At 49.5% G+C, this 26,856-nt stretch overlaps 1 protein-coding gene across 2 annotated transcripts in view; it reads right to left on the reverse strand.

Annotated features, from left to right (window-relative positions):
• Positions 1-1,427: 1,427 nt before the first annotated feature.
• PMM2 (phosphomannomutase 2) overlaps positions 1,428-26,856 on the reverse strand; it is a 45,478-nt gene continuing 20,049 nt past the window's right edge. The window contains exon 8 of one of the 2 annotated variants that reach the window (XM_063616897.1): positions 1,428-2,769. In XM_063616897.1, coding sequence (XP_063472967.1) covers positions 2,695-2,769 — 75 coding nt within the window. In that variant the 3' untranslated portion in view covers positions 1,428-2,694. Of the gene's footprint in view, positions 2,770-9,889; positions 11,495-26,856 lie in introns of those variants that run through there. The other variant, XM_055240412.2, reaches the window with a different exon arrangement.

The raw sequence follows: 26,856 nt of genomic DNA on the forward strand, positions 1-26,856 counted from the left end.
GAGACAAGGTCTTGCTTTGTTGCCCTGCAGCCTTAACCTCGTGGGCCTAAGCGATCCTCCTTCAGCCACCTGAGTAGCTGGGACTACAGGCATTTGCCACCATGCCTGGCTAATTTTTATATTTTTTGTAGAGAGCAACTTGCTACATTGCCCAAGTTGGTCTTGAACTCCTGTACTCAGACCATCCTCCTGCCTCAGCCTCCCACAGCGCCGGGCCACTGCTATAGACATTTGATGAATGTTTGCTAGGCTGGGCACGGTGGCTCACGCCTGTAATCTCAGCATTTTGAGAGGCCAAGAGGCAGGTGGATGGCTTGAGCTCAGGAGTTGGAGACCAGCCTGGGCATCATGGCGAAACCTGGTCTCTACCAAAAAAAAAATACAATTAGCTGGGCATGGTGGCATGAGCCTATGGTCCCAGTTACTCCAGAGGCTGAAGTGGGAGGATTGCTGCAGCCCAGGAAGTCGAGGGTGCAGTGAGCTGTGATTGCGACACCCAGACTCAAAAAAAAAAAAAAAAAAAAAAAAAAAAAGCTTGCTGCTCTTCAGGCATCAAGTCAGGGGCTGGAAGCAGATGAGGCTTGAGGGCCCGGGGCTGGCGGAGAGTCCTAGGACGGAAAGCTTTTCAAGGTCCATAACGGGAGGAAGGGTTTGCTGCTGGGGCAATGGGAGTGAGGGCAGAAGGTGCGCAGGTGTGAGAACTCCCATTCTTGGTTTCCAAGACAGCGGTGACGGGCAGGGGCCACTCTACGGGGTCGCTGTGCTCTGCTGGGAAGGCTTTGCTCTGGCCGGTGTCTCCCAAGGGAGGCAGTGATTTTGGGTGGTGCAGAGATGGACACTTTTCTTGTCAATATTATACAATGATTTCCAAAGCATATTGGGAAGAAACCAGCCCATCAAACCTGTTTAGGGAGAGGCTAACGTAGGCACTTAGCTCAAAACAATGAGATTTGCTGACTTACTATACGGAGTACTACATGGGTGGCACAAGGAAGGGTTGGCAAAAGCTGAAGGTGGGGAGCGGGCATGGTAGCTCACGCCTGTAATCTCAGCACTTTGGGAGGCCGAAGTGGGCAGATCACTTGAGGTCAGGAGTTGGAGACCAGCCTGGCCAACATGGTGAAACCCTATCTCTACTAAAAATACAAAAATTACGGCTGGGTGCAGTGGCTCACGCCTGTAATCCCAGCACTTTGGGAGGCCGAGGTGGGCAGATCACTTGAGGTCAGGAGTTCAAGACCAGCCTAGGCAACACAGTGAAACCCCATTTCTACTAAAAATACAAAAATTAGCTGGGCATGATGGCGCATACCTGTAATCCCAGCTACTTGGGAGGCTGAGGCAGGAAAATCGCTTGAACCTGGAGGCACAGATTGCAGTGAGCCAAGATTGTGCCACTGCACTCCAGCCTGGATAACAGAGTGAGACTACGTCTGAAAAAAAAAAAAAAAAAAAAGGCCGGGCATGGTGGCTCATGCCCATGCCTGTAATCCCAGCACTTTGAGAGGCCAAGGCAGGTGGATCACCTGAGGTCAGGAGTTCGAGACCAGCCTGGCCAACATGGTGAAACCCCGTCTCTACTAAAAAGACAAAAATTAGCTGGGCATGGTGGCTGGGGCCTGTAATCTCAGTTACTCGGGAGACTGAGGCAGTAGAATTGCTGAACCGGGGAGGCGGAGGTTGCAGTGAGCTGAGATCATGCCACTGCACTCCAGGCTGGGCGACAACAGTGACTCCGTCTCAAAAACAACAACAGCAACAACAACAAAAAACAAAACTGAAGGTGGGACTGGGAAGACGTTTGGGAAAGCAGCCTCTGGTGGAGGTGGAATGAGTTCTAGGTCTTGACTTCGGGATGCCGTGACAAGCAGCGTGGAGGTTGCCTGTCGTTCAGGTTGGAGGAGCCTGCCTGGGCTGAGGTAGCCAGCTGAGGCCCAGAGCCAGAACACTTGGGAGGGGTGGAGAGGAAGCAGCAGCCTGTGGAGAGGAAGTGATTCAAAGCCATGTATGCCTGGATGTGTCCGGACTACTGCAACATCTGCCCAACTGCCCAACTGGTTCTTCTCCTGGCCCCTATGGGCACTCCCCTTCCAGTAGCCGGAGAGACCTTACCGGACAGACCATGAGCATGCGCCACGCCTCTCCCTCGGGATCAGGTTCAAGCTCAACTTCCTGGCTAGCCTCTCCCTCCAGGGAACCAGAGGCCTGCCCTGCACTCACCGGCTGCTCGGGTTCAACGCAGGCCTTTTCCCTGAGGTTTAAGCCCTGGGTGACCTTGAGTTCAGGGTCAGCTTCTGCAGTGCTGGGGATGGTAACTTTCAACAGTGCTAGGCTGGCCTGGGTGCAACCTCTGTGCTTTGCCCTGGCTCAGAACTTACCTACTGTGTTTAAATTTCTTGTGATCCTACCAACCCCCTAAGGCAGAGAGAGGGACTGACTGTCCCTGCCTTATAGGGTTGTGGGTTGGCGGGGAGGGGTATTACTTTAGTAATGGCTCACACTCACTGTTCAAAGTGCTTTAAATTCCATACACAGTAAGGACTATCCCATTTGACATAGGAACAAACTGAGGCGAAGATGCACTCACCCTGTCACGCAGCAGTCTGTAGCAGCAGAACTAGGCTTGGAGTCTTGGCAGCTGTGCTCTTACCTGCCACATGCAGAACCTGCTGCTCTGGGGTCATGTGGAAGGTGTCACGCCTCTGAGCCCAAGTCAAGCCATTGCATCCCCTGTGACTTGCACGTATATGCCCAGATGGCCCGAAGTAACTGAAGAATCACAAAAGAAGTGAAAATGTCCTGCCCCGCCTTAACTGATGACATTCCACCACAAAAGAACTGTAAATGGCCGGTCCTGGCCTTAAGTGATGACATTACTTTGTGAAAGTCTTTATCCTGGCTCAAAAAGCTCCCCCACTGAGCACCTTGTGACCCCCACTCCTGCCCACCAGAGAACAAACCCCCTTTGACTGTAATTTTCCTTTACCTGCCCAAATCTTATAAAACGGCCCCACCCCTATCTCCCTAAGCTGACTCTCTTTTTGGACTCAGCCCGCCTGCACCCAGGTGATTAAAAGCTTTATTGCTCACACAAAGCCTGTTTGGTGGTCTCTTCACACGGACACGCATGAAATTTGGTGCCGTGACTCAGATTGGGGGACCTCCCTTGGGAGATCAATCCCCCATCCTCCTGTTCTTTGCTCCATGAAAAAGATCCACCTACGACCTCAGGTCCTCAGACCCACCAGCCCAAGGAACGTCTGACCAATTTTAAATCTGGTAAGCGGCCTCTTCTTACTCTCTTTTCAAACCTCTCTCACTATCCCTCAACCACTTTCTCCTTCCACTCTTCAATCTCTCCCTTAATTTCAATTCCTTTCATTTTCTGGTAGAGACAAAGGAGACACGTTTTATCCATGGACCCAAAACTCCGGCGCCGGTCACGGACTGGGAAGGCAGCCTTCCCTTGGTGTTTCATCATTGCAGAGATGCCTCTCTGATTATTCACCCAAGTTTCAGAGGCGTCAGACCATGCAGGGACGCCTGCCTTGGTCCTTCGCCCTTAGCAGCAAGTCCTGCTTTTCTGGGGAAGGGACAAGTACCCCAACCCCTTCTCTCCTTGTCTCTACCCCTTCTCTGCTTTTCTGGGGAAGGGGCAAGTACCCCAATCCCTTCTCTCCGTGTCTCTACCCCTTCTCTGATTTTCTGGGGCAGGGGCAAGAACCCCTCAACCCCTTCCCCTTCACCCTTAGCAGCAAGTCCCACTTTTCTGGGGGAGGGGCAAGTACCCCTCAACCCCTTCTCCTTCACCCTTAACAGCAAGTCCTGCTTTTCTAGGGGGCAAGAACCCCCAATCGCTTGTTTCCGCACCCCGACCTCTTATCTTTGTGCCCCGATCCCTTATTTCCGTGCCCCAACCTCTTATATCTCTGTGCCCCAATCCCTTATTTCTGTGCCCCAACCCCTTCTCTGCTTTTCTGGAGGGCAAGAACCCCCCACCCCTTCTCTGTGTCTCTACTCTTTTCTCTGGGCTTGCCTCCTTCACTATGGGCAAGCTTCCACCTTCCATTCCTCCTCCTTCTCCCTTAGCCTGTGTTCTTAAGAACTTATAACCTCTTCAACTCTCACCTGACCTAAAATCTAAGCGTTTTCTTATCTTTTTTTTTTTTTTTTTTTTTGAGACAGAGTCTTGCTCTGTTGCCCAGGCTGGAGTGCAGTGGCGCGATCTCGGCTCACTGCAAGCTCCGCCTCCCGGGCCCACGCCATTCTCCTGCCTCAGCCTCTCCGAGTAGCTGGGACTACAGGCGCCCGCCACCACGCCCAGCTAATTTTTTTGTATTTTTAGTAGAGACGGGGTTTCACCATGGTGTCGATTTCCTGACCTCATAATCCGCCTCCCTCGGCCTCCCAAAGTGCTGGGATTACAAGCGTGAGCCACCGTGCCCAGCCTAAGTGTTTTATTTTCTTCTGCAATGCTGCTTCACCCCAATACAAACTAGACAGTAGTTCCAAATAGCCGGAAAACTGCACTTTCAATTTTTCCATCCTACAAGAGCTAAATCTTGTTGTAAAATAGGCAAATGGTCTGAGATGCCTGACGTCCAGGCATTCTTTTACACATCAGTCCCTTCCTAGTCTCTGTCCCCAATGCAACTCATCCCAAATCTTCCTTCTTTCCCTCCCCCGCCCTCTCAATCCCAACCCCAAGAGTCACTGAGTCTTTCTAATCTTCCTTTTCTACAGACCCATCTGACTTCTCCCCTCCTTGCCAGGCTGAGCTACGTCCCAATTCTTGCTCAGCCTCCCCTCCTCCACCCTATAATCCTTTTATCACCTCCCTTCCTCACACCCGGTCCGGCCTACAGTTTCATTCTGCGACTAGCCCTCCCCTACCTGCTCAGCAATTTATTCTTAAAAAGGTGGCTGGAGCTAAAGGCACAGTCAAGGTTAATACTCCTTTTTCTTTATCCCAAATCAGATAGCGTTTAGGCTGTTTTTCATCAAATATAAAAATCCAGCCCAGTTCATGGCTTGTTTGGCAGCAACCCTGAGACACTTTACAGCCCTAGACCCTAAAAGGTCGTCTTATTCTCAATATACATTTTATTACCCAATCTGCTCCCGACATTAAATAAAACTCCAAAAATTAGAATCTGGCCCTGAAACCCCACAACAGGACTTCATTAACCTCACCTTCAAGGTGTACAATAATAGAAAAAAGTTGCAATTTCTTGCCTCCACTGTGAGACAAACTCCAGCCACATCTCCAGCACACAAGAACTTCCAAAAGCCTGAATCGCGGCAGCCAGGCGTTCCTCCAGAACCTCCCCACCAGGAGCTTGCCACACGGGCTGGAAATCTCGCCATTGGGCCAAGGAATGCCCGCAGCCCAGGATTCCTCCTAAGCCGCATCCCATCTGTGTGGGACCCCACTGGAAATCGGACTGTTCAACTCACCTGGCAGCTACTCCCAGAGCCCCTGGAACTCTGGCCCAAGGCTCTCTCACTCCTTCGCAGATCTTCTCGGCTTAGCGGCTGAAGACTGACGCTGCCTGATCGCCTCGGAAGCCCCGTAGACCATCACGGACGCTGAGCTTTAAGTAACTCTCACAGTGGAGGGTAAGTCCGTCCCCTTCTTAATCAATATGGAGGCTACCCACTCCGCATTACCTTCTTTTCAAAGGCCTGTTTCCCTTGCCTCCGTAACTGTTGTGGGTATTGACAGCCAGGCTTCTAAACCTCTTAAAACTCCAACTCTGGTGCCAACTTAGACAATACTCTTTTAAGCCCTCCTTTTTAGTATCCCCACCTGCCCAGTTCCCTTATTAGGCTGAGACACTTTAACTAAATTATCTGCTTCCCTGACTATTCCTGGACTACAGCCACATCTCACTGCCACCCTTCTCCCCAACCCAAAGCCTCCTTTGCGTCTTCCTCTCATATCCCCCAACCTTAACCCACAACTATAGGACATCTCTACTCCTTCCCTGGCAACCGATCACATGCCCATTACCATCCCATTAAAACCTAATCACCCTTACCCTGATCAACGCCAATATCCCATCCCACAGCACGATTTAAAAGGATTAAAGCCAGGGGGAGGGGGGAGGGACAGCATTAGGAGATACACCTAATGCTAAATGACGAATTAATGGGTGCAGGAAATCAACATGGCACATGGATACATATGTAACAAACCTGCACATTGTGCACATGTACCCTAAAACCCTAAAGTATAAAAAAAAAAAAAAAAAAAGGATTAAAGCCTTTTATCACTCGCCTGCTACAGCATGGGCTTCTAAAACCTATAAACTCTCCTTACAATTCCCCCATTTTACCTGTCCAAAAACCAGACAAAGCTTACAAGTTAGTTCAGGATCTGCGCCTTATCAACCAAATTGTTTTGCCTATCCACCCCATGGTGCCAAACCCACATACCCTCCTATCCTCAATACCTCCCTCTACTACCCATTATTCTCAAACATGCTTTCTTTACTATTCCTTTGCACCCTTCATCCCAGCCTCTCTTCGCTTTCACTTGGACTGACCCTGACACTCATTAGGCTCAGCAAATTACCTGGGCTGTACTGCCGCAAAGCTTCACGGACAGCCCCCATTACTTCAGTCAAGCCCAAATTTCTTCCTTATCTGTTACCTATCTCAACATAATCCTCATAAAAACACACGTGCTTTCCCTGCTGATCCTGTCCGATTAATCTCCCAAACCTCAATCCCTTACAAAACAACAACTCCTTTCCTTACTCGGCACGGTTAGTGCGGTCAGAATTCTTACACAAGAGCCAGGACCGCACCCTGTAGCCTTTCTGTCCAAACAACTTGACCTTACTGTTTTAGCCTAGCCCTCATGTCTGCGTGCAGCGGCTGCCACTGCTTTAATACTTTTAGAGGCCCTCAAAATCACAAACTATGCTCAACTTCCTCTCTACATTTCTCATAACTTCCAAAATCTATTTTATTTCTCATACCTGACGCATATACTTTCTGCTCCCCGGATCCTTCAGCTGTACTCACTCTTCGTTAAGTCCCACCATTACCATTGTTCCTGGCCCAGACTTCAATCCCGCCTCCCACATTATTCCTGATACCACACCTGACCCCCATGACTGTATCTCTCTGATCCACCTGACATTCACCCCATTTCCCCATATTTCCTTCTTTCTTGTTCCTCACCCTGATCACGCTTGATTTATTGATGGCAGTTCCACCAGGCCTAGTCACCCACCACACACCAGCAAAGGCAGGCTATGCTATAGTACAAGCCACTAGCCCGCCTCTTAGAACCTCTCATTTTCTTTCCATCGTGGAAATCTATCCTCAAGGAAATAACTTCTCAGTGTTCCATCTGCTATTCTACTACTCCTCAGGGATTATTCAGGCCCCCTCCCTTCCCTACACATCAAGCTCGAGGATTTGCCCCCACCCAGGACTGGCAAATTAGCTTACTCAACATGCCCCGAGTCAGATAACTAAAATACCTCTTAGTCTAGGTAGACACTTTCACTGGATAGGTACAGGCCTTTCCTACAGGGTCTGAGAAGGCCACCGCAGTCATTTCTTCCCTTCTGTCAGACACAATTCCTCAGTTTAGCCTTCCCACCTCTATACAGTCTGATAACAGAGCAGCCTTTATTAGTCAAATCAGCCAAGCAGTTTTTCAGGCTCTTAGTATTCAGTGAAACCTTTATATCCCTTACGGTTCTCAGTCTTCAGGAAAAGTAGAATGGACTAAAGGTCTTTTAAAAACACACCTCACCAAGCTCAGCCACCAACTTAAAAAGGACTGGACAATACCTTTACCACTTTCGCTTCTCAGAATTCAGGCCTGTCCTCGGAATGCTACAAGGTACAGCCCATTTAAGCTCCTGTATAGATGCTCCTTTTTATTAGGCCCCAGTCTCATTCCAGACACTGGACCAACTTAGACCGTGCCCCAAAAAACTTGTCATCCCTACTATCTTCTGTCTAGTCATACTCCTATTCACCGTTCTCAACTACTCATATATGCCCTACTCTTGTTTACACTGCCAGTTTACACTGTTTCTCCAAGCCATCACAACTGATATCTCCTGGTGCTATCCCCAAACTGCCACTCTTAACTCTTGAAGTAAATAATCTTTGCTGGCAGGACTATGCTGAATCTCCTTAGGCACTCTCTAATCAGATGTCCTGGGTCCTCCCAATTCTTAGACCTTTTATACCTGTTTTTCTCCTTCTCTTTTTTTTTTTTTTTTTTTGAGACAGAGTCTCGCTATCGCCCAGGCTGGACTGCAGTGGCGTGATCTCGGCTCACTGCAGGCTCCGCCCCCCTCCCCCCCTCCCCGCCGGGTTCATGCCATTCTCCTGCCTCAGCCTCCTGAGTAGCTGGGACTACAGGTGCCTGCCACCTCGTCCGGCTAATTTTTTGTATTTTTAGTAGAGACGGGGTTTCACTGTGTTAGCCAGGATGGTGTTTTTCTCCTTCTCTTATTCCATTTAGTTTTTCAATTCATACAAAACCGTATCCAGGCCATCACCAATAATTCTATACGACAAATATTTCTTCTAACAACCCAACAATATCACCCCTTACCACAAAATCTTCCTTCAGCTTAGTCTCTCTCACTCTAGGTTCCCACACCGCCCCAATCCCGCTCGAGGCAGCCCTGAGAATCATCGCCCATCTCTCTCTCCATACCACCCCCCAAAAATTTTTGCCGCCTCCACACTTCAACACTATTTTATTTTTCTTATTAATATAAGAAGGCAGGAATGTCAGGCCTCTGAGCCCAAGCCAAGCCAGCGCATCCCCTGTAACTTGAATGTATACACCCAGATGGCCTGAAGTAACTGAAGAATCACAAAAGAAGTGAAAATGCCCTGCCCTGCCTTAACTGATGACATTCCACCACAAAAGAACTGTAAATGGCTGGTCCTTGCCTTTAGTGATGACATTACCTTGTGAAAGTCTTTTTCCTGCCTCATCCTGGCTCAAAAAGCTCCCTCACTGAGCACCTTGCGACCCCCACTCCTGCGCACCAGAGAACAAACCCCCTTTGACTGTAATTTTCCTTTACCTGCCCAAATCTTATAAAACAGCCCCACCCCTCTCTCCCTTCGCTGACTCTTTTTGGACTCAGCCCGCCTGCACCCAGGTGATTAAAAGTTTTATTGCTCACACAAAGCCTGTTTGGTGGTCTCTTTACAGGGACGTGCATGAAAGGCGGCATCAGGACACGCTGCGCATGCGTCGTTTAGCTGTTATCACTTTACATCCCACCACAGTGCGGGGCAAGCCGATGCCCTTGGAGTAAGCCCCAGAAGCTGGCCTGGGATGCAATGTGATGACAAAGAAGGTGGAAGGAAAGGGGGAAGGAAGGGGAGTTCAAAGCCCTTTTGAGGTGGGAGGGGAGTGTCAATTCTGACTGCAGAAGGGAGGCAGCAGACAGTGCATGAGGGGCTCGAGCGGCCTGGGGAGGGTCTGAAGCAGCCACTGTGGGAACTGGGGCAGGGACGGCCCAGGCCTCCGCGCATCAGCACTCAGCCTAGCGGACTCGGGGTACTCACCTGAGGGCAGCCCTGTGCAGGCGGTGACACAGCAGCGACCCTCCATCTCCGGTTAAAACAAGTTTAAGACTCAGTTGTCTCGCTTTGACGCAATACGTTAAGGAAACTTGTAAAGAATGGCAGATCGCGACCCAATGGGCAGAGAAGCAGCGGGGGAGGTCTGTGCATCAGAAACAGCAACATGCAACTCCGCAGAGGGCGGGGCCCCCAACGTGACAGAAATCCAGAGCAAAGAAAAAGTGGCTCTCAGATCTGGAAGGGCTAGGGTTCTGTTCCAGAATCTGGGAACATAGGAGGAAAAAGGAATCAGAATGAGAAACAGGAATCAAGAAAATCACTTTAATGTGCTATTTTTCATTTTGGAAGGTCATTACAGTATCATTCAACAAGGAAAGATGCCACTGGATGGCTGTGTCCTGTGAGTCACTGAGATGAGGAGCTGGCTGCTTTCACCCCACTGGAACTGGGGCTTGGACAGTTACAAGCCTGAGTTGCTGGGAGGTTTGGAGGGAACCAGATTTAGCTGTGATGAAAGCACCTGGCTGTGGGCTGGGAGGCAGGAGTGCAGGGCAGCTTGGGCCCCCCTGGCCCCAGACTCAGGTCAGCAAGTGCCCAGTGGAGGCCACACAGCCCCAGCACCAAGCAAGAGAGGGTGTATGGGTCACAGCGTTTCCACATCCTGAAAAGTGACACATGAACCGTTTCCTAGGAAAGTTCTCTTCCACCGTGTTCTGGCTGAGACCCGGGATCCTTCCAGTTTCACAAAGAACGTGCAGAAGATGGAAAGAGTGAGGGACGCAGACCTAGCTGCAGCTGCACTCAGCCCCCTCAGGGGTAAAGTCTGGGTGAAGGCCTGGATGAGTGCAGATAGGAGGGCAGCTCCTTTTACTGTTCTCTGGCCGGGCTCTGGCTCCATCCCTGAGAAACTAGAGGCGAACGCCTCTAGGAAGCCAGCCAGGGGCAACCAGAAAGTCCTTTTTGGTAAAGTCTGACATCCCACGTTGGTTTCTCTGGACCTGGGTGAGAACCGGCCCCAGGGGAAGGACTGTTTTACCAGCGCCACCTCTCCAGCCCGGCTGTTGGTTCCCACTGCCTCCGGTCTCGGAGACAGAGAAGCAGCCAGGCTATTCCGAGTGTAGTGAATACAGAGCCGGTCCAAATCCGGCCCAGCTGAGGTGCAAACTCCCTGGGGTCTGCTCCCACTTTGCCAGCCATCTGTCCAGCAGGCCTCAGCCTCAAACATGGGAAAACGCAGAGTGTGTCTAGTCACTGGGCATCACACTGCCTGACTCACAGTCCCCATCAAGGTGACATGCAGGCGGAAGCTTCGTTCCAGGAGGTGTTTGTAAACTTCGTCCTGGGCTGGGTCACTGCAGATGGTCTGTCCTTGTTTCTCATTACCAAACCCCTATTTTTGGTATTGATGCGGGGGTCCATTAAAAAACCGCTTACGTTTCCACAGACCCACCAAGAGGGAGGTTCCAGGCACATTTTTCTTTCTGTATCATCCTAGAATGAGGGGGAAATTTCCGCCAAAACTACATGATTGCACGTATCGGGGTGGGTATTAGACTAGGGGGCTGGGGGCGGGTGGGGGAGACCTATTGTGGGAGGCATTCTTCTGAGCCATTCTTGTTAAGAGTTTTCTCCTTCCTTCTGGAAGTTTCTGGCACTGAGGGTAGAGGTCCAGACTGCATGTCCCTGGCATAGCACGCAGAGCCTGCCTGGGCTGCAGGTGGGTGAGCACATGTGGGAGGACCCTTGGCTCTGGCCACCGAATGCCCCATGCTGGCTTGTCAGCCGGGACCTCGCCCCTCCCGCTCCCGAGTTAGGAGAACAGCACTTCACAGATCCTGCGTGTGTCCTCAGGCGCTGTCACAGAGTAGCCTATGGTTCTGGGGTCTGTGAAGATCTCATGGTCATTGCCACCCTGGAAAGACACGAAGTACAGATGAAGGCTCCCCCTCGTTTGTCCCAGGCCATTGCTGATGTGACCCTGGAGCCCAAAAGTACCCAAAAAACAAGATTTAACTGGGCAGGGAGAATTTCTTCAGCTACCTTCCTCTTAGTTTCCAGGAGAGGAACATGAGTACAATTGTTATTAAGAAGAGATTTATAACCTTCTCTTGAACTGCAATTTGGCTTGGAACATGTAATTATGCCTATGAGAGACATCACGACGTTCTTGCAAAGATCTGCCTAAGGCTTATTTTTCTATACAGAAGGCATCAGCGAGTGACAGTATTCTCACAGCCATCAGTTTTTTAAAGTTGTGCCCACGCTTTTCTAACAAGTCACAAGGGAGCGTCAGGAGGGCAGAGGGCCGGGAGCAGGGCTGCCGGGATCTTCCTGTGATGACGGACGTGGCGACATAAGCGCTGACGGCAGCCACTGGCCATGTGTCACTCTGCACACTTGAGACGTGGCCAATGCAATGGAGGAACTCAGTTGATTTGATTTTAATTTAAACGGCCCCATGTGGGCCGGGCGTGGTGGCTCATACCTGTAATCCCAGCACTTTGGGAGGCTAAGGGTGGATCACTTGAGGTCAAGAGTTCCAGACCAGCCTGGCCAACATGGCAGAACTCCATTTCTACTTAAAATACAAAAATTGGGCCGGGCGCAGTGGCTCAAGCCTGTAATCCCAGCACTTTGGGAGGCCGAGGCGGGCAGATCACGAGGTCAGGAGATCGAGACCATCCTGGCTAACACGGTGAAACCCCGTCTCTACTAAACATACAAAAAATTAGCCGGGTGTGGTGGCGGGCGCCTGTAATCCCAGCTACTCGGGAGGCTGAGGCAGGAGAATGGCGTGAACCCAGGAGGCGGAGCTTGCAGTGAGCCGAGGTCGCGCCAGTGCACTCCAGCCTGGGGGACAGAGAAAGACTCCGTCTCAAAAAAAAAAAAAAAAAAAAAAAAACAAAAATTAGCTGGGCGTGGTGGCGCACGTCTGAAATCCCAGCTGCTCTGGAGGCTGAGGCAGGAGAACTGCTTGAACTCAGGAGGTAGAGAATGCAGTAAGCCGAGATCGTGCCACTGCACTCCAGCCTGGGCAACAAAGGGAGACTCTATCTTAAATAAATAAATGGCCCCACGTGACCGGGGTCTGAGCTGCTGGCTAAGAGCAGGGTCTCTGGAGCAGATGGCCTCAGTCAGATGCTGGTTCTACCACGGAGCAGCAGTGTGGCTGCGGCAACTCCTCGTCTCCAAAATGGGGTCATTATGGAAGCCTGCCCAGAGCTCTGTGGCCAGAAGTTCAGGAGATGATGGTTGGGGTCACACCTTGGTAAGATGAGGAAACTGAGGCCTAACAAAGTCTGCAAGGGCCCATGCCTAGGAGGACCTGGGCATGTTCTGCTGGGGTCCTGTGCCTGAGTCGAGTGCTCCAATCTGTGTCTCCATCACCCCCACCAATCCCACTGGGCTCACGTTGATCAATCAGGTTACCTGCCGCTCCCGCAACCCCGAACCCTGCAGGAAAGCCCCCGTTTTTCTCGTGGAATTCCTTTATTTCCCTCATAAAATCGGATAAACACTCTAACTCAAAACCTTAACATAATCTATGGGGCCGGGCGCGGTGGCTCACCCTTGTAATCCCAGCACTTTGGGAGGCCGAGGCGGGCGGATCACGAGGTCAGGAGATCGAGACCACAGTGAAACCCCGTCTCTACTAAAAATACAAAAAATTAGCCGGGCGTGGTGGCGGGCGCCTGTAGTCCCAGCTACTCGGAGAGGCTGAGACAGGAGAATGGCGTGAACCCGGGAGGCGGAGCTTGCAGTGAGCCGAGATTGCGCCACTGCACTCCAGCCTGGGCGACAGAGACTCCATCTCAAAAAAAAAAAAAAAAAAAACATAATCTATGATTGGTTTACAATACAATGAACACAACCGCAGAGAAAAGGGATTTTTCTAATAAAGCACCGAGCATGAAGCCAACGTGGAAACCATGATTTTGTACCAAAAATCTGACATCCTTTAAAAGCATTAATTGCCTCTGGAAATGAGTGTTTTCATTTTTATAAGCACCTACCCCCACGCAGATGGCTTCCTCAGGTGGAGGTTAATTTCAGGCTTCAGGAGGGAACGTCGCTGGACCCAGGGAGTGCTGGGTGGAGTCAGGCTAGGAGGCCATGAACTTGGCATCTCTTCCAGTCCAGCCACTCGGGAACCTGTCAGGGCCTTGCACTGGCCTTACACAGTTTTGTACCAGGCCTGGGGGCCTTCAGACAGACCTGAATTTCACGGCCACTATCTGCTACCTACACATGTGAAATCAGTTCTGGTAATTCTGATTTTGCCTTTTTTTCCCTTCGGACATAGGGTCTTGCTATGTTGCCCAGGCTGGGCTCGAGCGAACCTCGTGCCTCAGCCTCTCGAGTAGCTGAGACAAAGACTGTGTGCAACAGCGCCAAGCTAGTTCTAGTAATTCTTATAATTAAAAAAAAAAAATTTCTTTCAGGAATGGCATGGTGGGTAAAAGTCACAGAGAACCTAACAAAGGCACAACCTAGCTGGGCGTGGTGGTACGTGCCTGTAATCCCAGCTGCTTGGCAGGAGAATCACTTGAACCTGGAGGTGGAGGTTGCAATGAGCCAAGAACAGACCACTGTACTTCAGCCTGGGCAACAGAGCGAGACTCAAAAGAAAAAAAAACAAACAAAAAACCAAAGGCACAACCAACTCTCACATGCCTCAGAAGAGCCAAACATCCTCCCCGCCTCAGTGACTGAGGAGGGGAGTCAGTATTCACACATTAACACAACACACCTTTCTGGAACACCTACTACCTGCCAGGCATTGCTTTAGCAGCTAGGGATACAGCACAAACCAAAACGACATCACAGCTGCCTTGGGAGCCTGTGGTCTGGTCGGGGAGACCAGTCATGAACAGACAGCTCTTGGGCGCCTTGTTGAGCAAAGGGACGGAAGGGCTGCCGGGCCTGGAGGGTGAGGGAACGCTGGCATCTGAGGGAAGTGAGGGTACAGGCCATGTGGCCATCAGAGAAGAGGCTGAAGAGGGAGGATGGGCAGGGGCTGGGGCCGGGCCACAGCAGGCCTCACAGATTGTGGTAAGTGTCAGGCCTCTGAGCCCAAGCCAAGCCATCGCATCCCCTGTGACTTGCACATATATGCCCAGATGGCCTGAAGTAAATGAAGAATCACAAAAGAAGTGAAAATGCCCTGCCCCGCCTTAACTGATGACGTTCCACCACAAAAGAACTGTAAATGGCCGGTCCTTGCCTTAAGTGATGACATTACCTTGTGAAAGTCTTTATCCAGGCTCAAAAAGCTCCCCCACTGAGCATCTTGCGACCCCCCACTCCTGCACATCAGAGAACAAACCCCCTTTGACTGTAACTTTCCTTTACCTGCCCAAATCTTATAAAACGGCCCCACCCCTGTCTCCCTTCACTGACTCTTTTTGGACTCAGGCCGCCTGCACCCAGGTGAAATGAACAGCCATGTCGCTCACACAAAGCCTGTTTGGTGGTCTCTTCACGTGGACACGCATGAAATTTGGTGCCGTAACTCGGATTGGGGGACCTCCCTTGGGAGATGAATCCCCTGTCCTCCTGTTCTTTGCTCCGTGAAAAAGATCCACCTACGACCTCAGGTCCTCAGACCCACCAGCCTAAGGAACATCTCACCAATTTTAAATTGGGTAAGCCGCCTCTTCTTACTCTCTTCTCCAACCTCTCTCACTATCCCTCAACCACTTTCTCCTTCCACTCTTCAATCTCTCCCTTAATTTCAATTCCTTTCATTTTCTGGTAGAGACAAAGGAGACACGTTTTATCCATGGACCCAAAACTCTGGCGCCGGTCACAGACTTGGAAGGCAGCCTTCCCTTGGTGTTTAATCATTGCAGAGATGCCTCTCTGATTATTCACCCACGTTTCAGAGGTGTCAGACCACGCAGGGACGCCTGCCTTGGTCCTTCACCCTTAGCGGCAAGTCTCGCTTTTCTGGGGAAGGGGTAAGTACCCCAACCTCCTATCTCTGCACCCCGATCCCTTATTTCCGTGCCCCGACCTCTTATATCTCTGCACCCCATCCCTTATTTCCACGCCCCAACCTCTTATATCTCTGCGCCCTAATCCCTTATTTCCACTCCCTGACCTCGTATCTCTGTGCCCCGACCCCTTTCCCGCTTTTCTGGAGGGTAAGAATCCCCGAACCACTTCCCTCCGTGTCTCTACTCTCCCTTTTCTTTAAACTTGCCTCCTTCACTATAGGCAACCTTCCACCCTCCATTTCTCCTTCTTCCTTAGCCTGTGTTCTCAAAAACTTAAAACCTCTTCAACTCACACCTAAAACCTAAATGCCTTATTTTCTTCTGCAATGCTGCTTGACCCCAATACAAACTCGACAGTAGTTCCAAATAGCCAAAAACTGCACTTTCAATTTTTCCATCCTGCAAGATCTAAATAATTCTTGTCGTAAAATAGGCAAACAGTCTGAGGTGCCTGACGTCCAGGCATTCTTTTACACATTGGTGCCTTTCTAGTCTCTGTGCCCAATGCAACTTGTCCCAAATCTTCCTCCTTTCCCTCCCCCCGTCCCCTCACTCCCAACCCCAAGCTTCGCCGAGTCTTTCTAATCTTCCTTTTCTACAGACCCATCTGACATCTCCCCTCCTCGCCAGGCCAAGCTAGGTCCCAATTCTTCCTCAGCCTCTGCTTCTCCATCCTATAATCCTTTTATCACCTCCCCTCCTCACACCTGGTCTGGCTTACAGTTTCGTTCCGCGAGTAACCCTCCCCCACCTGCCCAGCAATTTCCTTTTGAAAAGGTGGCTGGAGCTAAAGGCACAGTCAAGGTTAATACTCCTTTTTCTTTATCCGACCTCTCCCAAATCAGTTAGCGTTTCGACTCTTTTTCATCAAATATAAAAAATCCAGCCCAGTTCATGACTCCTTTGGCAACAACCCTGAGACGCTTTACAGCCCTAGACCCTAAAAGGTCAAAAGGCCATCTTATTCTCAATCTACATTTTATTACCCAATCTGCTCCCGACATTAAATAAAACTCCAAAAATTAGAATCTGGCCCTCAAACCCCACAACAGGACTTAATTAACCTCACCTTCAAGGTGTACAATAATAGAAAAAAGTTGCAATTCCTTGCTTCCACTGTGAGACAAACCCCAGCACATCTCCAGCACACAAGAACTTCCAAATGCCTGAACTGCAGTGGCCAGGCGTTCCTCCACGCCTGCCTCCCCAGGAGCTTGCTACAAGTGCCAGAAATCTGGCCACCAGGCCAGGGAATACCCGCAGCCCGGGATTCCTCCTAAGCTGCATCCCATCTGTGTGGGACCCCAGTGAAAATCGGACTGTTCAACTCACCTGGCAGCCACTCCCAGAGCCTCCGGGACTCTGGCCCAAGGCTCTCTGACTGACTCCTTCCCAGATCTTCTCGGCTTAGCAGCTGAAGACTGACACCGCCCAATCGCCTCGGAAGCCTACAGGACCATCACAGATGCTCCGGGTAACTCTCACAGTGGAGGGTAAGTCTGTCCGCTTCTTAATCAATATGGAGGCTACCCACTCCACATTACCTTCTTTTCAAGGGCCTGTTTCCCTTGCCTCCATAACTGTTGCAGGTACTGACGGCCAGGCTTCTAAATCTCTTAAAACTCCCCAACTCTGGTGCCAACTGAGACAATACTCTTTTAAGCCCTCCTTTTTAGTATCCCCACCTGCCCAGTTCCCTTATTAGGCCGAGACACTTTAACTAAATTATCTGCTTCTCTGACTATTCCTGGGCTACAGCCACACCTCATTGCCATCTTTTCCCCCAGTTCAAAGCCTCCTTCACATCCTCCTCTTTCATCCCCCCACCTTAACCCACAAGTATATGATACCTCTACTCCCTCCTTGGTGACCGATCATGCACCCCTTACCATCTCATTAAAACCTAATCACCCTTACCCCACTCAACGCCAATATCCTGCAGCACGCTTTAAAAAGATTAAAGCCTGTTATCACTCACCTGATACAGCATGGCCTTTTAAAGCCTATAAACTCTCCTTACAATTCCCCCATTTTACCTGTCCTAAAACCAGGCAAGCCTTACAAGTCAGTTCAGGATCTGCGCCTTATCAACCAAATTGTTTTGCCTATCCACCCCATGGTGCCAAACCCACATACTCTCCTATCCTCAATACCTCCCTCCACAATCCGTTATCCTGTTCTAGATCTCAAACACGCTTTCTTTACTATTCCTTTGCACCCTTAATCCCAGCCTCTCTTCGCTTTCACTTGGACTGACCCTGACACCCATCAAGCTCAGCAAGTTACCTGGGCTGTACTGCCGCAAAGCTCCACAGACAGCCCCCATTACTTCAGTTAAGCCCAAATTTCTTCCTCATCTGTTACCCATCTCGGCCTAATTCTCATAAAAACACACGTGCTCTCCCTGCCAATCATGTCTGACTGATCTCTCAAACCCCAGCACCTTCTACAAAACAACTCCTTTCCTTCCTAGGCATGGTTAGCGTGGTCAGAATTCTTAACACAAGAGCCAGGACCACACCCTGTAGGCTTTCTGTCTAAACAACTTGACCTTAACTGTTTTAGCCTAGCCCTCATGTCTGCGTGCAGCGGCTGCCGCTACTTTAATACTCTTAGAGGCCCTCAAAATCACAAACTATGCTCAACTCACTCTCTACAGCTCTCATAATTTCCAAAATCTATTTTCTTCCTCACACCTGACGCATATACTTTCTGCTCCCCAGCTCCTTCAGCTGTACTCACTCTTTGTTGAGTCTCCCACAATCATTGTTCCTGGCCCGGACTTCAATCCGGCCTCGCACACTATTCCGGATAGCACACCTGACCCTCATGACTGCATCTCTCTGATCCACCTGACGTTCACCCCATTTCCCCACATTTCCTTCTTCCCTGCTTCTCACCCTCATCACACTTGGTTTATTGATGGCAGTTCCACCAGACCTAATCGCCACTCACCGGCAAAGGCAGGCTATGCTATAGTATCTTCCACATCTATCATTGAGGCTACCGCTCTGCCTACCTCCACTACCTCTCAGCAAGCTGAACTAGTTGCCTTAACTCAAGCCCTCACTCTTGAAAAAGGACTACGTGTCAGTATCTATACTGATTCTAAATATGCCTTCCATATTCTGCACCACCATGCAGTCATAGGGCTGAAAGAGGTTTCCTCACTACACAAGGGTCCTCCATCATTAATGCACATGAAAGTAAGGACCTGGGATTTCAGGGGACGCCACCTGAAGCCTGCAAGCCCGGGCCATGATCAGATTACAACAGGATCTTCCTGGAGAACCGGTGGGGGGTGAGGACACAACTGACGGGAGCAGTTAGGAGGCTCCTGCAGCCGGCCAGGGTGCAAAGAGGACAGAGGCCATTACCTGGGAAGAGACCCCTAAAGCAAAAAGGGTTTATGCTAGTCCCGACAGTTGCTAGGCCTGCCCTTCCCTGCAGATGTCACATGCCATGGTCCTGCTGGGGGCTGGTGGGGAGGTGTCTTGGAATCTGAGTGATCTGTGTGCATATAACTCACTGACACTTAAAAAAGCTAGGTCTGGAGAATCAATACCCGTCCAGGAAGGCGAAATCCTCCCGACCCTGGCTGCAGGAGCCTCTCTGGGTTGCTTCTCAGCTCCACCCCCTTTCAGAGAGCTGCAGGGCTGGCAGGAGTATCTGCATCACAAACACAACCTGCCTCAGGACTTCCTTTCTCTCCCGCCAAGGGTCTGCTGCTTTCTTTGTGACTCTCAGAGCATGGTGGGCTCCTCCTTCCTGGGGTGCAGCCTTCTTGGGGCTGTGTCGATCCTGCGTACCAGAGTAGGTGCAAAGCAAGCGAAGCGGACCCCAAATAAAATGAAAGGAAAGCTGGCTGCCCTCTAGAATAATAAGGCTAGAGAACCGGAAATTTCAAATGCTGGATTTGCATATGCACTAAAGATTACTTGATTCTAGTTGGGGAACTCAGCCATCTCCCAAGCTCCAGGAACAAAAACCCTGTTCCCTGGAGAAGGGACGGAAGTGGGGAGGGATAAATGAACGATCCAATTTCTCATTACAGTGTACCTGACAGGCACCAAAGAGAGGCCAGGGCTCAGTGAAATCCGCGCATTAATATTTAAATCCCTAATAGCCCTAAAGTCTGAGGATGAAACAGAAGGCATAGTGTTGGCCATGTTCAGATGCCAGGGGGCTGACGAGTCTCCCCGCCCCAGCGCATTTCTGTACATGCTGTTGCTGACCTGTGCAGTGTAGTAGTGAACCCCAATCGTCCAAAGAGAAGAACAGTGTCATCTACCACAGCCTGCGTGAACTGCTTAGCCGATAGCAGTGGGTGTGTGCTGTGTAGATGTCCCCTATAGCACAGATGGACTCTCTGTAGCTCGTGGTCGGGACTCTCATTTATTTTTGAGACAGGCTCCCACTCTTGCCCAGGCGGGAGGGCAGTGGTGCGATCATGTCGTGCTGCAGCCTCCACCTCCTGGGCTCAAGCGATCCTCCCACCTCAGCCTCCTGAGTAGCTGGGACTACAGGTGTGCACCACCATGCCTTATAGTCAATTCTTGCTGTGGATGTTCATTGTGGCTGTTTAACAAGTATTTATCAAATTTCTAGGTATTACGGATGCAGGGACTGAAACCACATTTGCAAAAATTATAACTGAGAAAACGTTAACAGTGAAAGAGATCTGGCCTGACTCCATCTTGCTTCTAACCTCCAAGCTGTCCTTGTTCATTCCTGGGCATAGGCTGAACTAACCTTGGGAGGAATTTATAGTTCAACTTTGTCTTTTTTCGTTTTTGGAGACGGAGTCTCACTCTGTCACCAAGGTGGAGTGCAGTGGCGCACTGTCGGCTCACTGGAATCTCTGCCTCCCAGGTTCAAGTGATTCTCCTGCCTCAGCCTCCCGAGTAGCTGGGATTACAGGCATGCACCACCACACCTGGCTAATTTTTGTATTTTTAGTAGAGGCGGGGTTTCACCATGTTGGCCAAGCTGGTCTCAAACTCCTGGCCTCAAGTGATCCGCCTGCCTCAGCCTCCCAAAGTGCTGGGATTACAGGCGTGAGCCACCGCGCCCGGCCAACAATCTGTTTTCTTTTGTAATAGGATACAATCAGAGATGCTGGTTACTTTACCAAGGCTTTGACTGGAATGACATACGTTCAAATATAAACAGACTGCTTTAAGGAACAAAGTTGACTAACAGAGCCAACAGAAGTCCCCTGGAAAAGCTGGCCTCATACCTTGTCTACGCAGTCCCTGTACAGGGTTCCTGAACTGTGGTAAATAAAGAATGTCACTTTCTGACAGGCCCAGGAGCCCCAAATTATATCTTAGGACCATGAGAAGAAAAAATTTCACCCAACTCATACAGGTTTATCTTTGCAGATATAGTAGATAAGTCCACGGCTGGCTCGAGGCCTTAAAAAGTCTAACCTGAGATTTCTTATGGAACAAAGTTTCAGCAAAGCCAATTTTAAAAAGAGCCTATATGGCCAATTATTATTCTTGCTGTACTTTATGCAAATAATCAGGCCAAGTATAATAAGACTATGACTTATTTTGCAAGTAAACTTGTCCTACTATGATTTGTCTTTAATAAAAATAAGGATGGGAGAGAGAAAAAAGTGTTTCAAAAAACTATGGTACACCCTGCTGTTAGATTCTAGTCTTGTCCTTTGTTCTTGAGTTTTTATTATTTCCTGCAATTTGGACTAAATCCTGAATTCTTTGTGGGCTACAATTCCCAAACTAATGCTTTCAATTTTTTTTTCCACTTTTGTGACTTGGACTCAATTAAATTGCTACTACCTTCTTCCCGAGGCCCTGCAAGCTGGAGCTTTTTCTTTGTACTACAGATGACAAAAACATGTCAAATTGCCACTGCCTTTCTCCTCTATAACTAAAGATGCCTAGCCCATCTGCAATGCCATCTCTTGATATGGGAAACAGCTGTTTAACTGAACTGATCTGGTCTTCGGACTAGGAAAACTGACTAAAAAGATACGGAAGAGTGTATTCAAATTTCCTCTTTCCTGTCTACCCCAATCTGTCTAACAACCTCTGACCCAAATCTCTCTCTGCTAGTAACTCCATGTCTCACTGGTTCTTGGAGCTCTTTACCTGGGTCCCTCAGAGCTTAGGATCAATTCTACAAAAGCTTCTGAAGCCAGGACTTTCACTCTTTATCCTAGCACTCATTTGTTAAAACTATACCTGAGAATACTAATGCCTTTGTCATGTAGGCCTTCAAACTCCAACCAGGAACCCCTGATTATAAGCAGACAGCTGCAAAGTGGTTTCACTCCTCTTACCTTTGGGTCAACACCTACCCTGACTATGCTCCCTGTCAGCAGAAAGAAGCTAGAGCGGTTATCACTCTTTTCCCATCTTCATACCCCACACCTTAGGAATAAGGTATTATAAAACCCAACAGGAGGAATTGAAACCGTCTTTGCAAAAATTTTAACTGAGAAAATTATGATGGTGACCTAAATGACTCCATCTTGCTTCTAACTTCCAAGCTGTCCTTGTTCATTCCCGGATGCAGACCAAACTAACCTTGGGAGGAATGCAGTTTATAGTTTAACTTTTTGAAACAACACCAGTAACAGCCCTTTCCCTGAAATAAACCCCCTTCTTGCCTGGGGACCAGTCTGCCTTTGTAGGAGTAACAAATTAGCTACAAGAGCCTGAATCTCCCCAAATTGCTCCTGAAAATAATATCACTGTCGTAAAACCTAGGATTGTGCCTGAGATATTTTGCAGACCCTGTGTTCTGATGCAGTATTTGACGCCACACAGACAGGTAATCTGGCTCAACCAGCTCTTTAATCCCACCAGGAACAGAAGATAGCAAGAAAAACTCACTTCCACCCCCTATGATTTCATCTCCAAGCCGACCAATCAGCAATCTCCACTTCCCGAGCCCCTACCCACCAAGTTATCCTTAAAAACTCTGATCCCCAAATTATTGGAGAGACTGATTTGAGGAATAATAAAACTCGAGTCTCCTATACAGCCAGCTCTTTTGTCTACTGCAATTCTCCTGTCTTGATAAATCGGCTCTTGTCTAGGCAGTGGGCAAGGAGAACCTGTTGGGCAGTTACAGGGCCAATGAGACAAGAGCCTGCTCTGAAATGGCGCAGAGCAGTAGTGGCTCTCCCTGGCTGGAGACCCTGGGGATGCGTTAAAAAATGCTTGTTTTGGGCATGGCCCAAGCCCAGGGTCATGATGTTTTGAAAGCGATCAGGTGATTCCAGTATATATCCAGGGCTGAGCACCAGTGACTTAGAATCCAGAAAAAAAACACGCCTTGGATTGGGGACAGGGGCGAAGGTTGGAACCTGAGCTGGCCAAGGGGCTAGTGGCCCTAGGGCTAGTGACCCTTGGGTCTGTTGATGGCTGTGAGCACAGCCCTCTTATTTCACCTCTCCGGCCTTCAAGGGCAGAGGAGACAGCTTTGTGACGGATCTGGGCTTGGAATGCCCACAAGAGATGTGGATTCTGTGGACATCAAGGGGCTCCCTGGAAGGCCAGCCCCACTCCAGGGGTTTGAAGCCAGAGTTTCCCTGAACGAAAGAGGTTCAGCACAGACACAGGCAGGGACGCTCATTCTGTGGGCTGGTTGTCAGCCACAGTCCTATTCTCAGGACCAACGGGGCCATGGACTCTGTGGAGTCTGGCACTCAGGAGGAAGGTGGGCTAGCAGGAACCCCAGGGAACATCTGAAGCTCGTGGCTCCCCTGCATGACACCCTGCTTCCTGACCTCCCACACAGGAGTGGGTGGGACATCTCCGCCAGGCTGAGAACCTCTCATCAGTTTCCGCCAGTCAGTTCTGGAAGCTGACTGTGGGAGCGGCAATTCACTCAGGGTTCCCCCAGGAGTGAGGGACTCACATGTTAAGAAGCTAAGTCTGCCACCAGCCACACGAGAAGACCTGGGTCTCAAATCATGTGGTCCCAGAAATAAGTAATAAGACAGATCTATCCACGGAACCCATTCTGTGCCCTCCTTAGCCTTGAGTCCTGAAAGAGCTACAGATGCTAGGCACGGTAAGTCCAGGATCGCAAAGGCCAACTGCCATCCAAAGCCTAACTTGGAACCTGAGGACAGGAGGACATGGTTCAGTAATTCACGTGCTAAAGAATTGTTGGAAGGTGTGTGGGAGGGTGCTCACCTGCAAGGATGGCCCTTCACTGAGAGACTTGGCAGGCTCCAATCTCTTAGGAAAATCTCAATAACAGATGAGCCTTTGAATTACTTTCTTAGAAAGTGAAGGAAGCAGACGCTGGTTGTGGACCAGGCCAAAGATGCATGTCCCAGCTGCCTTTCCTGAGTCAGGCCCTGTGTCACCCACTTTCCTCAGATGCCTTCACTTCATTCTCATATGACTCCTTCAGAAGAGCAACTGTGGCTGGGAGTGGTGGCTCACTCCTGTAATTCCAGCACTTTGGGAGGCCAAAGTGGGTGGATCACTTGAGGTCAGGAGTTCAAGACCAGCCTGGCCAAGGTGGTGAAACCCCGTCTCTACTACAAATACAAAAATTAGCCAGGTGTGGTGGTGGAGCCTGTAATCCCAGCTACTCAGGAGGCTGAAGTGGGAGGATCACCTGAGCCCAGAAGTTCAAGATTTCAGTGAGCCAAGACTGCACCACTGCACTCCAGTCTGGGTGACAGAGTGAGACCCTGCCTCAAAAAAAAAAAAAAAAGAAGAACTGTATCCTCACTGGGCTGATGAGGTCACTGTCACCGTCCTCACTGTCACAAGGTCACTGTCACTGGTGAATGGTGGGGCCAAATCTGGGTCTACGTGGTCCACACCAATACAAACCTCTTTTAAGCTAATTTTTTGTTTATTTTTTTGCGACAGAATCTCACTCTGTTGCCCAGGCTGGAGTGCAGTGGCACAATCTCAGCTCACTGCAACCTCCACCTCCCGGGTTCAAGCAATTCTCCTGCCTCAGCCTCCTGAGTAGCTGGGATCACAGTCGTGTGCCACCACGCCTAATTTTTGTATTTTTAAGCTAATTTTAAAGGCAGATCTTCCTTATTAACATTTCTGGAGAATAAAATGTTGCACAATTTCGTTAAAAGGAAGGCAGGTAGCATTTTAGAAGCAATGTAGGAGAATGACAGAGGCGAGGCTTTCAGATCCCAGCTTAGTCTCTGACTAGCTGAGACCCTGGACTTCCCACTGTGTCTCCTCTGTAAGAGGGAGGATGCTGCTGTCTCACCTGGGAGCACGTATAACCTAAGTGTCCAGCTCAGGGTCTGACACTGAGGAAGTGCTGGAAGATTTACATGTCCTCCCTTTTCTCAATTTAAAAATTTTTTAAATTTTTATTGTTTTTTTAAGAGACAAGGTCCCGCTCTGTCACCTAGGCTGGAGTGCAGTGGTGAAATCTTGGCGCACTGTAATCCTGAACTCCTGGGCTCAAGTAATCTTCCCACTTGCCTCCCTAGTAGCCAGGATTACAGGGATTACCCAGCTCCTTTTCTCAAGTTGATTTAAAAATTTTATTTTTCAACAGATAGCACATTCATATAGTTCAAACATATTAAGAAAGAGTAAGACCTAAGTGGCAATTCTCTCTCCCATCCTTGTCCCCACCCCCACAGTAACCTCTGTAATTTTCATCCATTCAGAATCCTTTTATGCATTTATAAGCTAACAAAAAGAGAAATTCCTTTCCCCTCTTTAGACAAAAATGTAGCTAGCACATTCCTTATATTGTCCTGCACTTTGCTTTGTTCACCTAACGAAAAGCCCTAGAGACGGGTCCACATGGACTGTTTTTACAGCTACATGGCATCCCAGTGCAGAGACAGACCACTGTCATGTGGCCAGCCTCCTGAGGAGCAGCGGGGCTGTCCCCAACCCTGAACCCTCTGCGTGAGTCTTTCACACATGCTTGAGTGCACTCATAGCCAAATTACCCAAAATGGAAGCGTCAAGTCAAAAACCAAACCAGCTGCTAATGTTCATGAAGTGTTAGAATGTTCTCATGTTGCAACTGCCTTAAAGCCAAGACGACTTTTACAGAAAGCATGGGTAAGTAGAGGCTCTCTTGCCTGCGAATTCAGAGTGGCTGAGGGTGATCCGGCCAGTGTGGTTTCTGGAAAGCCATGCAGAGCCATGAGTGATGTGTGCTCTCTGCCCTTGCCATCTCTCTCTCTGCAACAAACCAAGGTACTCCACGCCAGGCCCAGGGCCTCCATGCTGAACTCAGAGCCAGGTTTTAAGAAATGCTGGCTTTTGTGGCTGATGGAAAGAATGACAGGGTTTCTGGAGATGGCAAGTATTTTGAAAAGCAACGGCCAACGCCTCACTTCCTCACTCTGCCCTCGAGTTGCTCCAAGCAGAGGGCACCCTTGACGTAACACCAGACCCTGCTTCCTGGAGGCTCTGCTGCTGGAAGAGGCTGCTAAGCCTCAGGGCCTGGCTGAAAAATGGCTCTTTTTTACTGACAGCTCTCAGCTCAGGATCACTTCCCTGGACGCCAGCAAAAACATTAAGCTTCATTAGGAAAGGAAAAAACCCCAGCTTTCTAAATGTCTATCACTGAAAATGCAAAGTGTAGGGCTAGTATTTGGATTGCTCTGCGCCTAAAGTTTCAAGAACTGATATGTTGTTTGAAGGTTTACATGGCTGGACTGCTAATTCCCATTTCTAGCAAACCACTGACGAAAAGGATCAGAGATGGGGGCAAAGAATCATGCAAGAATGTTCACCACAACATTAGTTATAATAGCAGAACCCCTTAAACCACCCAACATGCCTTTACGAGGGAGGTGAGTAAATGATGCCTAATGAGAGAATGTTATACAGCCATTCAAAATCTTCTTTGCGGGCAGGCGCGGTGGCTCATGCATGTAATACCAGCACTTTGGGAGGCCGAGACGGGTGGATCACGAGGTCAGGAGATCGAGACCATCCTGGCTAACACGGTGAAACCCCGTCTCTACTAAAAAATACAAAAAATTAGCCGGGCGTGGTGGCGGGCACCTGTAGTTCCAGCTACTTGGGAGGCTGATGCAGGAGAATGGTGTGAACCCGGGAGGTGGAGCTTGCAGTGAGCCGAGATCGCACCAGTGCACTCCAGTCTGGGTGACAGAGCAAGACTCCATCTCAAAAAAAAAAAAAAAAAAAAAAAAAAAAAAAAAAAAAAAAAAAAAAATCTTCTTTGCAAAGAATATTCACTAATATGAGAAAAATAAAATACATTAAGAGAAAGAAAACTAAAACAACATGTAAGGACCCCACTTTTGGGATCA

The sequence above is a fragment of the Symphalangus syndactylus genome, chromosome 14 (assembly GCF_028878055.3).
Source record: "Symphalangus syndactylus isolate Jambi chromosome 14, NHGRI_mSymSyn1-v2.1_pri, whole genome shotgun sequence".
Lineage (NCBI taxonomy): Eukaryota > Metazoa > Chordata > Mammalia > Primates > Hylobatidae > Symphalangus > Symphalangus syndactylus.